General features: G+C 38.2%; 2 protein-coding genes across 9 annotated transcripts in view; one reads left to right on the forward strand and one right to left on the reverse strand.

Moving 5' to 3' along the window:
- The window catches only part of LOC122085911 (protein MODIFIER OF SNC1 11-like), a 7,018-nt gene extending 3,841 nt beyond the window's left edge, over positions 1 to 3,177 (forward strand). The window contains exons 2-6 of one of the 6 annotated variants that reach the window (XM_042654526.1): positions 1,917 to 1,997; positions 2,150 to 2,275; positions 2,410 to 2,470; positions 2,557 to 2,612; positions 2,883 to 3,177. In XM_042654526.1, coding sequence (XP_042510460.1) covers positions 1,917 to 1,997; positions 2,150 to 2,275; positions 2,410 to 2,470; positions 2,557 to 2,592 — 304 coding nt within the window. In that variant the 3' untranslated portion in view covers positions 2,593 to 2,612; positions 2,883 to 3,177. Of the gene's footprint in view, positions 1 to 1,916; positions 1,998 to 2,149; positions 2,276 to 2,409; positions 2,471 to 2,553; positions 2,613 to 2,757 lie in introns of all 6 variants that reach the window. The other 5 variants (XM_042654521.1, XM_042654522.1, XM_042654523.1 and 2 more) reach the window with 5 other exon arrangements.
- A 1,627-nt stretch (positions 3,178 to 4,804) lies between these two features.
- On the reverse strand, positions 4,805 to 8,146 carry LOC122085562 (probable protein phosphatase 2C 38). Of its 3 annotated transcripts, none has more exons than XM_042654035.1 (5): positions 7,626 to 8,146; positions 6,924 to 7,276; positions 5,748 to 6,115; positions 5,345 to 5,581; positions 4,805 to 5,266 (listed from the first exon to the last, which is right to left on the reverse strand). In XM_042654035.1, exons 2-5 carry the CDS (start codon positions 7,264 to 7,266, stop codon positions 5,036 to 5,038), a joined length of 1,179 nt encoding a protein of 392 aa, XP_042509969.1. In that variant the 5' UTR covers positions 7,267 to 7,276; positions 7,626 to 8,146; the 3' UTR covers positions 4,805 to 5,035. The 3 variants fall into 3 exon arrangements, with proteins under 3 accessions (XP_042509969.1, XP_042509972.1, XP_042509970.1); XM_042654038.1 differs by having other exon boundaries at positions 6,924 to 7,558; XM_042654036.1 differs by having other exon boundaries at positions 6,924 to 8,146.
- Between the last annotated feature and the right edge of the window lie 6,505 nt (positions 8,147 to 14,651).

The raw sequence follows: 14,651 nt of genomic DNA on the forward strand, positions 1-14,651 counted from the left end.
AAAAAAAAAAAAAAAAAATCCCCTCTTCCATTGCCCACTTCAGTGCAAGGGGTGAGATGTTGCTTCTCTTTGGGTCTTGTCTGAACTTTTATAACCACTATATGACAATTGGAAACCCTGAGGTCCTTCAGGGTACGAGAAGACTCCAAAGATTGTAGAGGGTTTATATTCCATCTGGACATAGTTTTGGGAGGTGGGTTGATTTGCAGATGCCAGAGACAAAATCAGCTCTATGTGATCTGGCAGGGGTCAAGTCTGTTCATCCCTGTGGGCTAGAAATATAGGTTCTCTGTGCTATAATAGCTTTGTTATGAGTTTTCTGTCTTTATGGTTTGATTCAGCTACTAGGCTAGTTTTGGATACAGTCCGACTGGCAGCACCTTACTTATACGATGAATTCCTAAGTCGAATAGAGAACAAGAACAGAAAGTGACATGATGGATGATCTTGTGAAAGGAGTTGGTAGCCCCATAGGGGATTTTATTTCTTCGCGAGCTGTTTCTTGTATTTTCTCTAATTTCTCCCCTCTTTCCTTTGTTGTTGGTCGAGCTAGAATCCATGCTTGTATTCATCCTCCTTCTCCTCTTGTATGAAATTATTGTTTACTAAAATGGGGAAAAAAAAGGACTGCCTAATATCTTTGGTTCCATCTCAGACATGTCATTCAATTGGACACGCATACCATCCAAATCCATGCAGATAGGCTAGCCGAGGATGGAGTGGATGATCAACCCATGGTTGCAGATCTGATGTTGCGTGATTTGGCTATAAATATGTGAAATTAACTTGATGTGGTGTTTACTTTAGTATTTTTTTTTTTTTCCTTCATGTGATTGAATTTGGGTTTAGTGTTGTGTTTGTGTGCCACATTTTTGTTCTATTGTAGTTAGATATACTTATTGATGTCTCTCTCTTTTTTAGTCTTGATATTGTTTTCTGCACAGGCTATTGCCTCTTCTTATCTGAGGCTTTGGTTCTGTAAGATGTATACAATTTTGTATACGACTTGAATTTGTCGTCCTCTGGTTCTGTCTATTCTTATCTTGGTTCTGAAAGTTGTATACATTTTTTTGCTCTTCAACTTGAATGTGTTTACTATTCATTGCTTCTGTGATGGGCCTGAATCATCCTAGTTCTGGAAAATTGGCTCTGTTTGAGGCCCCATCCAGTTGGAAGTGAAGGAAAGGAGGGGAAATGAAATTGTTGCAAAACTAAAATTCGAAATTTGTAATCATTACAAATGGTGATTGTCCAACTAACCCAAACGTGATAAATTTTACACCATTCCTTGGATTTGAATAGCAAATAATGATTTCATTTGAAAAGCCCCCTCTCTCTCTCTCTCTCTCTCTCTCTCTCTCTCTCTCTCTCTCCACTTTGGAAATGACCCAATGCCCCTTACATCCTAGCCCCCCATTGGTTGAGCCACTAGCGGTGTGCTCAACCCTCCTGCAAAGTTTAATTACCATATTTGGCCAAGATATTTAGTTGCACAATTATGATTACTGAAACTTCTATTTTTTCTTTTAAATCCCTTCATTGTGACCGGATGAGGCCTCAGTCAACCCAAGGTCCTCTCGGGTGCGTGAGCCCAGCTAAGTTTGCGCTTTTTAGTATTGTGGGAATATTCTCATGATAAAGGATCTCTCCTTCTCTCTCTCTCTCTCTCTCTCTCTCTCTCTCCAAAATGATGCTGGTCCCTTCTGGACCGCCTATCTCTTTTGGATTTTAGATGTTCGTCATGAGGGATTTGTTCACCGATAATGCCAATGTGCCTTCTAATCCATTGGGCACCAAGAACGTTTTGAATAGAATAAAGAATTGACTCAGGTTCTGCTTTACCAAAACTATAGGGTATATGTTCTTTTTTCTTTTCCCTGTTTATGCTTGTGAATGTGGACCTTTCTTATTGGCAGGTTTGGCACTGGGCCCACCTCGCATGGATCAAATGTGTCACAGAAATCAGAGGAACAGAAGAGGAAGGCTAGGGCAGAGAGGTCTCCATTTTTGTGCAAATTTTCTTTCATTCCTCACTAGTGCTGACAGGATATTGAATTCATTAATAACTAACAGATCCGTATCTTATGCGCAGATTCTTGGTAACCCTACTAGACTGGCTTTGAGCGCATTTCTTTATGTTGTTTCACAGGTTTGGGCTTCCATCAGAGTCTATGGCTGATGAGGAGTCAAAGAAGAAAGCTCGACAAGCCAGATTTGCAACAGTTTCCAAGATGGATAATTTAGAAGAAGAGAAAAAGAAGGCAAGAGCAATGAGGTCTGCATTTCATCCATTACTTTTCCTTTTCTGCTGGCGTATTTGTCAACTATAGTCATTATCTTGCATTGTGAGAATTTATGGCTTAATTCCTGCTTGTTATTCGAAGCTGACTGATTTCCATCTTTTCTCAGGTTTTCTCAACCTCCATCTGGTGCTGCATCACAAGTTAATGGGAGGGCCAACTCTGAACAGGTAGGGCCTCTGTTATTACCTTGTTGGGATCACTGACTGGGTTGAATGTTTGTTTTACTGATCTTTCTTTTGATTGTAACTAGAAGACGGATATTGTGGGTAAGGCCCATGGAGGGACTTGACTTGGTGGCTTTATATAACAGTAAGTTGGTTCCAACATGTAGTTCCTATGATGATATTGAGATTTGAAATTTCCAATTTAATGGATATCTGCCTTAACTGATTCTCTTTAAGGGTTTCTTTTAAGCTGCTTTTTAATTATATGACTGCCTTTTTCCTTTTGGCAGATATAATCTTTCTAACATTTTGTAATTACACTGGAGGCTTCTAGCCCATGTTTACTTTTTGCATATATGGACTTGCAAATGACTAAGGTAGCTGCTCAGCTAGTTCTCATGTGTCTTTCTACAAGGACGGAGCAATTTTCTGGCGGCAGGGAGATCCTCTCTCTACGGTGATATGTTCTGGATGTATTTTTGTCATGGGCACATGGAAAAGCATGGAGGATATAGTTTTCAATTACTGGGAGACTGTTCCCAACATGGCAGGCATTTTATCTGTTAACAACAATTTAAGTTGTTTAATCTGCAAATATTCCCTACTTTTCAACTCAGCTTATCTTGTGGGAAATATGAATCGCTGTTGCTATTTTGGAGGAAACTGCAGATAATGGAGTTATTAGTTTTAACTGGGTACTTTTTGGTTCACCCATAGTTGGCACTGGTTAATCTTTTTTAAATACCTTCAAATTGTGCTCTTGTTTCTGCAGTTCTGTTGGGTAACAAAATGGACAGGGTTGCTTGCTTCTGCTGCTTCTTAAAGCAAACATTATAAGCTTATTTGGAGTTGTTTGATGGTAAATTAAGCAACTGACAAGTTTGGTAGGCTCGTATGCGTCGGTCTCATATATTGGAGCCCAGTTGAAATGTGGTAATAGCCATTGTTGAAGTCAAATCTAGAAAGACTTATTCGGAGCAGTAAAAAAATGTGATTCTATGCCCTCTTGCCCTTTGGCCACTGATTTTGAATCTGTCACGCAGTAATTGAGCGCATCCCCCATCGGCTCCACCAATGAGGGTTGGAAATTGAAGTTGTTCAGTAGGTGTATTTTTTTGGTTTGGGGGTGGGGGGTGTGGGGGGGCATTTTAACTTGTAAGAGTGTAGGGCCTACGGGTAGGATGTGATGGAGCTATGATTGTCAGATTATACAACTAAGAGGGTGGCAGAGCTTCAGTTATCCTGAACGCTATTTCAATATGGAACATCATAACAAGGAATAGGAATGAAACTGCAATAGCTTATTAGCTTCTATATGAACTATTGGGAAATCATAGCAGAAAAGGCATTGATTATTAGGGGATCACAAAACGTCTGGGTCGAAATATGGCTTTCAAGTTAAGTTTGAATTAGTGGATGATTAAAAATTGATTTGTTATGACATGGGTTTTTGTTTTACAAGATGTTCCCCAGAAGCAGAGGCTAAGGAATTGCAGTGAACAGTGTCGTTGGAAGCAACCAACTTAGAAATGGCCTGAGCCTGACTGCCTAGACTCGGTAAAATGGATGAATTATCTTCTTTTAAAGCAGGATTGTAATTGGATTTCTTTTGCTCAGACTAGTGGCCAGATTAAGGATAATGGAAAAAGGGAACTTTTGACAGACCATATTTGTATGTTATTGGACGTTTAGTTAAGCAATGGTTTTATTTTCCACCAAGATAGAATATTATATGTTTGTTTATATAAAAAATGATGTAGCCATAAAAAAGTTCAGAAATTGCATTAATTAATGGAGATTTGAGAACTGAGCCACTTAACACATGTTTTTGAATCTTAGGTTGAAGTAAGTAATGCCAGTTTAATAATTTTGGAACTTTTGTTACACTCGTTGGATTTTTGTAAGCCATTTTTACAATTAATAAATACTAACCATACATGATTCCCGTAAAATATTAAGAAAGTGATTCTTAGGATTAAAAAACTTATATCTTATTAAAAAAAACACTCCAGGAGAACAAAAACTCAAATGATCAATTTGTGCCAAAACACAATTTTATACACGGTCACCCTGGAGAGGTGAAGAACCTGCCATTGTCTCCTTTGTGAACTGTCCTTTGAGCAACCCCATTTTTTGGGTGGTTCTTGATGTTCTTATACACAGTAAGCTGTTCTGTCACTCTTATTGTGGTTTTATTTTGAAATATTCAGATGCAATTCTCAATTTTCCTTGAAACCAAATCATTGTTCTTGGTTTGGGTCTGGTATCCGACGGCATCAATTGTTGAAATCAATCTGTGTAATTTTGAATTTAAGATGCTGAGAAAACCCACACAGCTGTTAAACCTGGATTCCATTCATAAATTTTGTGCCTATCCCAACCAGCTTTTACAAGAGAATTTTTTCTCCCTTGGCATTCCCAGCTCAAATCATCATATATGCTGTCTCTGAGAGAGCTTGATGAAGAAATACTCTGGGGGAGCATCGGTGAGTATGCATAAATAAATTTTTGCCTTCTCCCTTGTTGTACAAATGGGGAGAAGGGATTGAAAGATATGAAGAACTTCAACTAGGAGCTAGCATGTGTAGGCACTCCCCCAGCTCCTCTAATTGAAATAGGAGGACCTCGACATGAATTCCGGCTAATAAGATGCGGGTCTAAAAATAATACTATAACTGTAATATCATCATGGAAATGTCTCCTCACCCCCCGATCAATCTTTTTCAGGTCTGAGTACCTCATTTCTCTCTTTTTAGCCGCTTCTCGGAGTGCAGTTTTAATAAGCCTCCTAGCAATCCCCTGCACAATTAAGAAGTTATCAGTACAAGCAGGCAAAGTGTTCATTTATGAAGCTAAAGTTAGTGGTTCTAATCTCACATTATGCGGATAGTTGTGGACAATGTCAACAGCCTCCTGATTGCTGAGGTGCTCCCATAGACCATCAGAGGCAAATATAAGAAACTGATCTTGAGGGTGAACTTTTTGAACTAGCATTGATGGCTCAGCACTAAGGATTGGTTTGTCAAAGGGTTCAGGTAGTCTAAACCTTGATATTAGAGGTTCTCTATTGAACTCTGTCCTTTTCAGATATGCATCACCAATGGATCTTGAAACCTGCAAGTCAAAAATGATTTATTAGAACAATACTTTTATACAAGAGGAATTGTTCAGTAAACCTGTCCTCATTAAAAGTGGCAAACAACGCTAAAAATGATTGAACACCAATGAAAAGGAAAGAAACATTGAGAAACTCAAATGAATAAAGATTCAAGGAAAATACCTGTATAAGGCCCTTCACACGCCAAACCTTGTGTTTTAAAACCACAATTTGTGAATCATCAGGATGCAACAAGTGCAGCTCATCTCTCACAGATTCAATGCTTGCATTATGCTCTGTTGACAATTGAATAGCTCTGACTTCTCTGGTGGCCTTCTCTAATCTCCCTAGTACCACCCGAGAATCTCCAGCATTTGCAATATATAACAATCCATTGCATATTATTCCAACCAAACAACACGAACCGACTGATGCAATTTGTGGCTTATTTTGCCAATGCTTCTTTACAAGTGATAAGAATTCCTCCTCTGTTGCTAAAAATGCTTTGTTGATAACATCAGTTGACATCCCCTGATGGTCTGATGTGAATCCTGCATTATCAATTATTGTCAAGACATCAACCACTGGCTAGCCATTTATATTGATTAATTTCTTTGTATGCACAAAGACAGCAATGATACAAATACAAGGTGCATAGAATTGGAGTTGGGATTCATGTTCAACTTGGTTCTTTCATAGATTTGTTGGACCTGGTTACTAGGATCTCATCTTTCCAAATTAATATAAGCCTCCGTAGGATGACTAGCAAGGTTTGTTACTGGTTATTCACAAGTAGTAAGAGTGAGTGGAAAGAATTTATGCCCCTTACTGTTACACTGGTGTCTTATAGTTCAAAGGATTTATCTGTCTTTGGTTTCATTGCTTGTTACTTCTGGTTCAATACACTCATCCCATGTCTCTTGATTCTGAAAAATGTGGTCTTGTGAGTTTGGAGACCAAATCAGTAGGCTCGATCCCAATGTGGGTCAGGTTTCCAGCTCTACAGCTTTATTTGTGTTGGAATTATTTCCTTTGGTCGATTAGATAGCCTGGTTAGCCAACTCATGTTCACTGATAAATTAACAGCTGACTGCAGAAAATTATTCTATGAAATGCATTTTAAGTGAAAGATTGGATTCTAACATGAAAATACCAAAAGAGCTAAAGTCTACAGCATATCAATTTGTCACAAACTCTGTTCAACCAGGAACACAAATATGTATATATTTAACATGATTAAGATAGTGGATAATTCAATAGAGAAGTTCGACAATCCACAAATCACATTCTGTAGCATATAATTGGAAGTTTTCACAGCCAAAAATGTATGGTTTATAGACAGTGATCAGAAGAACATACTCTTAAGATTATGAAAGAGGTGGTCGTTTAGGAACCGGGCAGTCTCTGGACCTCCATGACCATCATAGATCCCGACGAACGTCCCTTGTGGACCTGAACTGAGCGAGCTCAGTGGCCCTGATTCAAGTTGACACTGATCCTCCAACAAGCTATTGGCTTGAATCACTGCCATTGAGAATTCACCATTAACATGGTGACCTGAGTCCATATACCACAGCAACCCATCGGCTCGGCCGTTTCCATCTACGCTCCTATTTGAATTGTCTGCGTCCTCAGAAGACTTCCAACAGGGTGAAATGATCTTCATTAATCCAGATGACGCAGACGATACAGATGATACCATTACCTCAAATCTTTCATCCGAACCACCCAGTCAATTGAAACGTTCATCAATTCAATATCCAAAATAAGATCAGGACCCAATTTCAATTCCAGCTTCTGCTTTGGTTCCAAACCCACCACCCAATTTCGACCCAGACCCAATTTCAATCGAACTTTACGCCCAGGTTGGAGACCCAGACCAGAACTTCCTGAAACTATATACCCATAGCCACAGCGGAACCCTGACACCATTAACACGTCCAGATCTCCCAAAAAAATGAAATGGGTATGGGCAGAAACCACAGTAGATGAGTCTGGGACAAGAAAGCAACAATTTTTAATACAATTCAGAGAGTTTAGAGGGATGTTCATCTGACATACCTTGAATCTGGTTATTGGTATTTTGATAGCCCATGTGTACATCTTTCGCGGCAGACTTAGCTGTAAAATCCAATCTAGATCTATCGTGTCCGCCTCTGATGTGAGCGATCGGAAGTAGATAAGTAGAAGGACGTGAGATTTGGAATTTTTCGTCTGAAAAATCTTGAGATTGTTGTATTGTTGTCACAGAAGGAAGATCTCAGAGACAATTTGCAGAGAGAAACAGCAGTTGTCTTCTTATTTCCTCTTTCTTATAGAGAGAGGGGAATTTACCTTAGGAAATCTCTCTTTTCTTTCTTGTTCTCCTCTCTTCTCTGAAGAGCTTGCTTTTCCCTCTTTCCGAATCTCTCTTATTTTTTTTTTCTTTATTTTATCTTTCGTGGTTGGCTTTTAAATCCATTGGTTGAGGTTTTGACCTCGACGAGAAACAACCCACTTTTTTAGGCAGCTTTTTAGGTCCTCTCTCCTAATTCTTGTTTTCTGGTTTGCTGTGACCTTGCCAATCTGCCTGTAACTTATAGCTAATAGCCCTTTAAAAACATTAATTAAGGACTAGAGAGAGAGAGAGAGAGAATGTTCCTGGAATAAATCCAAACTCATAACCTACTTGATCCTTGGATGACATTAATTGCTTGAACAGTACCCTTTTTAAAGTTTTAATTTCTGCAAACCCAGTCAATCAAAATGTGGTGATACCCAGTTTGATCCTGTGAAGGAATTCAATTTTCTAAGCATATATGATGCAATTAGCCTAGAAAACTGTAATGGCTGATTAGGAGAAAAGGTTTTCCCATTAAGAGTTCGCATGGGCAAGTGGAAGTGGCTATATCCTCAAATGGTTATCTCATTCTCACCTAATAATAGTTTATTAGGTTGCCACTTTGGAATGAAACATGGGCAATTGGGCATGCTTGACCTTGACTGTAACTTGGAATGAAATTATTTCATAAATGCTAATGCCCCATGCACTAAATGTGGCAGCCATGATTCACGCATGGCTAAGAATGTGATCCAGCGGGTCATTTCACAATGAAACCACAGCCTGTATTGGACTTTTATGCATTGATGGAATTTCATCTCTAACATGCAGATCCTGAAAACTTTTATTAGACTGGAGCTAGCATTAGTATTATGTGGGGAGAATGCCAGCTTATACATTTGTCATTTTTTTTAAGAAGGCTTTATACAAGATCATGTATGAACACGATCAATACTTCAATCGTTGGATAAAAATACTTGATTCTCCTTCATACATGATCGTGTTCCCCTTTTTTTGAGGGGTGGAGGGTGGAAGGGGTTATTGAAATGAAACTTAGCTAGAACCAGCCAAGACCTCCTAAGTAAGTTTTGACTGGCTAACATTTTCACAAAACCAATAATTAGTAAGGGAAATCCCCATGAATAAGATCAAACCTTATTCCCTAATATTTATGAGATTCCTCATACTTAAGCCCATCTCCTCTGCTGGCTTCATCATTTGTTTTATATTACGTTCTATAGTGGTACTGAAAGCACCCATGATGTAAGCCTTTCCTACTGATCTTACTTAATTAGCATCCCTCATGTGAGGAATAGATGAATGTTCCATCCTTCTTGTGCCTAACAATCAATCCATAATTGATATTAAGGGAAATGATTCTTTGAACCTACAACATTTCCTACATTTCCTCAAAGTATAAATTTTTATTCATTCTTCTCAGGATAGAGAAAAAATATGTTTCCCAAGCTCCCTCACAAAGAAATATTTTATTCATTTTCTATAATAAATCCAAAAAAAAAAAAATCTCATTTAAGTGGTGTACAAAACACTACAGGTTCAGAAATCACACTTTCCCTCAAGATGATAAAGCTAACATAATCTTCAAACTTCTCCAACCCCTCACCTTCCCTTTTCTCTAAACCTTTTTGTCTAACCTTCCAAAATCTTAAATTAATACCCAACCATCACTACTTACATAACATAACCTTATAAGCATTAATCACCAGTACTCCCACTGGTATTGTTTTCTTTCCCTTCACTTAGAGAAAACAAAGAAAGAATTTGTTTTGAGAGTGAGAAGGAGATGTAACAAATGAAGAAATATGACATTTAACAGAGGAGTAGGTAGTTTGGGAGCATGGGAGGGAATAGGGGTGCTATAAGCACTGCCTGCCATCAGGTCTCTGCCAAGGAAGGCAAAGGGCCCCCCAGAGGAGTGGAGTCCCCTCCGCACATAAAGCAAAAGGGTCAGTGAAATGGTCGGGGGGATTCACTCTCCCCCTCCTACACAGCTTGGAGTTCAGCCATTGATACTTTAAGACAGGAGTGTCATGCATACCCAACCATTTCATTGCCCTCCCTTCCTCTTGGACCATACCCTCTCTCTCTCTCTCTCTCTCTCTCTCTCTCTCTCTCTCTCTCTCTCAGTTTTAGGTATCGATATCAGTGTCCATGTTGGTCTCAACTGATATTGATATAAACCAATTAGAATCAGGATTGTATTATCAACTGATATTGATATAAACCAATTGGAATCAGGATTGTATTAGGTATTTCAAAATTGAATAAATTTATTGTCTCTCTCTCTCTCTCTCAGTTTTAGGTATCGATATCGGTGTCCATGTTGGTCTCAGCTGATACTGAAATAAACCAATTAGAATCAGGATTGTATTAGATATAAATTCAAAATTGTGAATAAATTTTTGTTTGATTTATCCGATTCGTATTGATAACAAGCTCTGAAACACCAATACGTATTGACTGACAAAAGCTCTAAAACCATTGCATCAGCTGCAGCCTATTCTGATCCAAATTTGCTCCCGAATCCTTGAATCATATGCATATTCAACCCCCTTTGCCAACCCCATCAGTGCCATCACAATTGAAATTTAGAGACCAAATCCACTCATCTCATTTTAAGTGAAAACGTCTCAAATTTTGAAGACCCCGAAAAGAAAATAAAGAACCCAATATGCTAAATATAAAAGGGGTTTACAAGGTTAAAGGTTTTAACAAATTAGCATATCTTTGTAATTTTTTATAACTTTGTTAACACTATTTACACATGATAATCATATGCTCATTTTAAGCTGAAATTTAACCACGAGATAGGTTCATATGGTGGTCCCACGCAAAGTTTCAAATGTGGAACTTTATGAACTCCTCGTGCACATTATTTTGTGGCACTTTGTAGGAGTTTTTTTCTTCTTCTTTTTTTTTTCATTTAAGGAAAAAAGATTGCGACTTAGTCACACATTTATACGCCCAAACATAAGGGTTGGCAAAAGGATCACCTTGGCCCGCTAGTTATAAGCATGTGCGCTTCCAATTGTTGGTCCCCACAATAGTATAGTGGCTAGACAATCAGGTAGTGATACCCAACCCAAAATTTAATTATGGGAGAGGGATTGAAGTGGCTCCTCTTATATTGGCATCATATATGTCTAAAAAAGGGAGAAGAATTTCAGTGGTTTCTATTCATATAGAAAATCGACATCATTAAATGAGGAAAGGGAAAAGAGCTTGTAAGAGGGGCGTGTACATTGTAGTCACATGTCTATCTTTTTTCCTTTAATTATACTTCATTAAACATGAACACCAAATTTTATGTTTAGCACATTAACAAGTAAACATGTGAGGGAAGACAAAATACAAATGCTTAACGCTTATTATATAGATTTGTTGTGGGCCTCTAAAAGTCTCCTTTAGCGTCAGTTGTGTTTCAATATCTTCCAAAAGAAAGCTGGCGCATTAAATTAAATTTTGGGACCAGTTTTTGTTAAGGTGGTAAAGGAGGATGATCATCATTGTATTTGGATGGCTGTAAGGAAGAGTGAAGGGCGCTTCAAACCTCCAACAAATAGGGAGAAGTAATTATGGCAATAGATTGTAAATGAACCCTTCATGGCTTCATTGTGGGTGAAGATATTTATTGTCACAAGGGTTTTCTCACCATGTGGGCAAATGAGGCATCCATTCCGCCTGTTGGATAGAGAAGGCATGCTCCATATTATACATACGTCAAATTTTAGAATTTAGTTCAATCAAATACCTCCATGTATTGACATGCCCAACATGTAGTCATTCCATTATGGATTTAGTTCAGAATGTCAGTAATAATATTGATCCCCTCCAATATTGATACTGATATATAGTGACTATATTGGACTGTATCAGTATCAATTCCACATCAAAACAACATTTTTCATTAAAAAATATATCCATACCATATCCATTGATCCGTTAAGTATTGGTGTCAGCCACTATCGATACTGATACCAATTCCTAAAACTATGATGTCCATGCATATATGTTACAATAACTATTACTGATTATTCTTCCAACTCTGAGTTGATTATAAATAAATGATATAGAGATAAGAAAAACCACGACTATGTTTGTGAATTCCAAAATGGTCACAAAATCTTGTGAAACCAAAATACTACATTTCACTAGTCATGGTGAGGTGTAAAAGTTAAACCGATTTTTAATTCAGGAAAAAAAAATATTTTAATCAGAATTAGAATTAGAGACTGAATCAATCCTTTCAATTTCAAGAACCGGCCGAGATCAGTCTCAAAAACCCCAAAATCGACCATATTAAATAGACCAAAATTGAGATCGATCATGATCATGGATTCTATCAATTCAATTCCAATTTTTGAAATGGCGATCACCACCAATATTAAAATGGGATCGACTGCATCAATCTTTATCGGTGTTAATTAACCAATGTGATTCACCACTAATATTGATACGTAAGTTACCAATACCTAAATCCATGAATTATTGTTACAAATTATGTCAAAAAGTTAGGCAGCGAGTCAGATCAGCCAGCCACCGACCCTCTAGTGTAAGTAGCAGTTGCCTATGAATCATGTGACCCCACGAAGTCGGCTTAGTGGATAACCCAAGGTTTACCTAATTAATGTTTGCCTCCTGTTTAAGGAAATGGTAAACTAATTTGAGTTTGGTAGATCTTCCTCTTTAAGTTGTATTCCAACTTTCCAAGTCAAAATTCTAATCTTCCTTTTCAGCACATATGCATTGAAATGGAAACATTCGACCAAAAAACTAATCCAAGAAAATGTCTCAGCAACTCCCCTCTGAGAGAGAAATCTTTCGTTTAGCAAATGTGCATTGAAATGGAAACATTCGACCAAGAAATGAGCTGACCCAAGAAAAAGTTTCAGAAACTCACATCTCAAAGAGAGAGAGAGAGAGAGAGAGAGGATAGCCAATAGTACTCTGACCATTTGTCCACTCTCCCGTGTTGTCTTGGATTTTCAAAGTTTTATTTGTAATGGTTGAAGCGGTGGTTGTCCACAAAGTTTAGACCCATATGATCATGACACGTGGTAAAACTGGTGATTGTAAGGAGAGGGCTTTCCTTGCGAAGGAATGTTTAGACACTTGCCTTTTAGAGCTTCTCAAATCTAAGAAGAAATAGCCTGGAAAGCTCTCCCAAACCTGCACTCTAGTTTAAGGGCATTTTAATTAGATTCCAGTAATTGTCGAAACAAAACTTGAAAAATGATTACCAAAAAAAAAAAAAAAACCTAAGAGAAAAGGTTCTCTGTGCTGCCAGGTTAGGATACATCAATACTTTTGTGTCTATATTTTCATCTCACTAAAATGACCCCACTACCTCTAGAGGATAATATTGTTTTGTCACAGTTCATTGGTGCACTCCACTATGCAGCTTGCTCAAAGAACCATCTCTCAAAAGCTATATATGCAGCTAATAGATTTGCTGGTCTGGAATAATCTCATACCTTCAAATAGAATAAAAAAATCTAGGTCGTTCATAACAATTCTCTATCTCATTACTTTTCCAATACAAAACATTTTCGTCTGTTTCCATCTTTTTCTTGGACCCCGAAGGCCTGACAGCCATGTTCAGAGTGCTCAGTGTTACTCCTCTTATGCTCGGAAGGCACCGGCAGCCGGGAAAGATCACGCTGATTTTTTTGTGTTTATTTATGGATTCTTCTCTTCTCCTCCTCTCTTCTTCTTTGTTCTGCTCTGTCTCGGCGTCTCCTCATTGGATTTTCTCCGATTCATTCAAACCTATAAAATTTGGGAAACCAGAAGTCTATTGGAGTCTGCTAATGGGAAGGGAAAATGTAGTCACTGTCAAAACATCTTTCCTATTTGTAGATTTCTCTGTCTGGATCTGAGTGGAGTTTGAGTTTCACCGCATCAGGCAAGAAGTTGTGATCTTCAAGTTATGATCAGTAGAGATTTCTCTTATGTTCTTGTCAATTAATTTCCCCACTTTCTTCATCCTCCGTATAGTCACTGCATCATCACTAACAAACACCCTAACTAATCTTAAGACCAAATTAACATCATAAACACCTCCTCGATGACCAGAGACCAGCAAATCATCCAATGTTGCTTGATCAAGAGGTCTATATTCTCCCTCAGACCAAAACCAAAAACCATTCTCAATACCCAAAACAGCCCTCCACAGGAAAAACTGGTTTTCCCCATTAAGACCACACCATAAATTGCAGTATCTGCAAGCCCACTATAATCAGACTTTGGACCCTGTGAGTTACCATTCCATGAAAGAAATGGTAGCAAGTTACTTTGTAAAGATGAAGGCGGCTTGCCTTGAGCCGTACCCTCCTAGCTGCATTCTTTATAAGACATATGGTTACGAAAATTGAAACCCTTGTCTCTGATTAGTCTTTAGAGAGAGAGAGAAATACTTTGCCGGCGACTGCAAATCCTTGTTCAAAGATCGTCACAGATCAAAAACCCTCTCTCCCTCTCCAACTTTTCATGAAATAAATCCTTATTACCAACAAAAGTAGATCCAACGGTTCAGAAAACATCCCTCAAAATATTCTTATATGGGGTGACCGAGCAGAAAACCTCAACCTACTTGGTTAGTGGGGAAAGCTGTCTAGTGTCTACCATAGCCTAGCCCTACATCAAGGTTCAATAAGGTCCAGATAACCTGGAAACATGAGGTGTCCAACCTAAGTCAAACTAGTCCACTGATCTTATTTTTTACAGTTTTTCATGAGCCATGCATA

Source organism: Macadamia integrifolia, chromosome 8 (genome assembly GCF_013358625.1).
Source record: "Macadamia integrifolia cultivar HAES 741 chromosome 8, SCU_Mint_v3, whole genome shotgun sequence".
Taxonomy (NCBI): domain Eukaryota; kingdom Viridiplantae; phylum Streptophyta; class Magnoliopsida; order Proteales; family Proteaceae; genus Macadamia; species Macadamia integrifolia.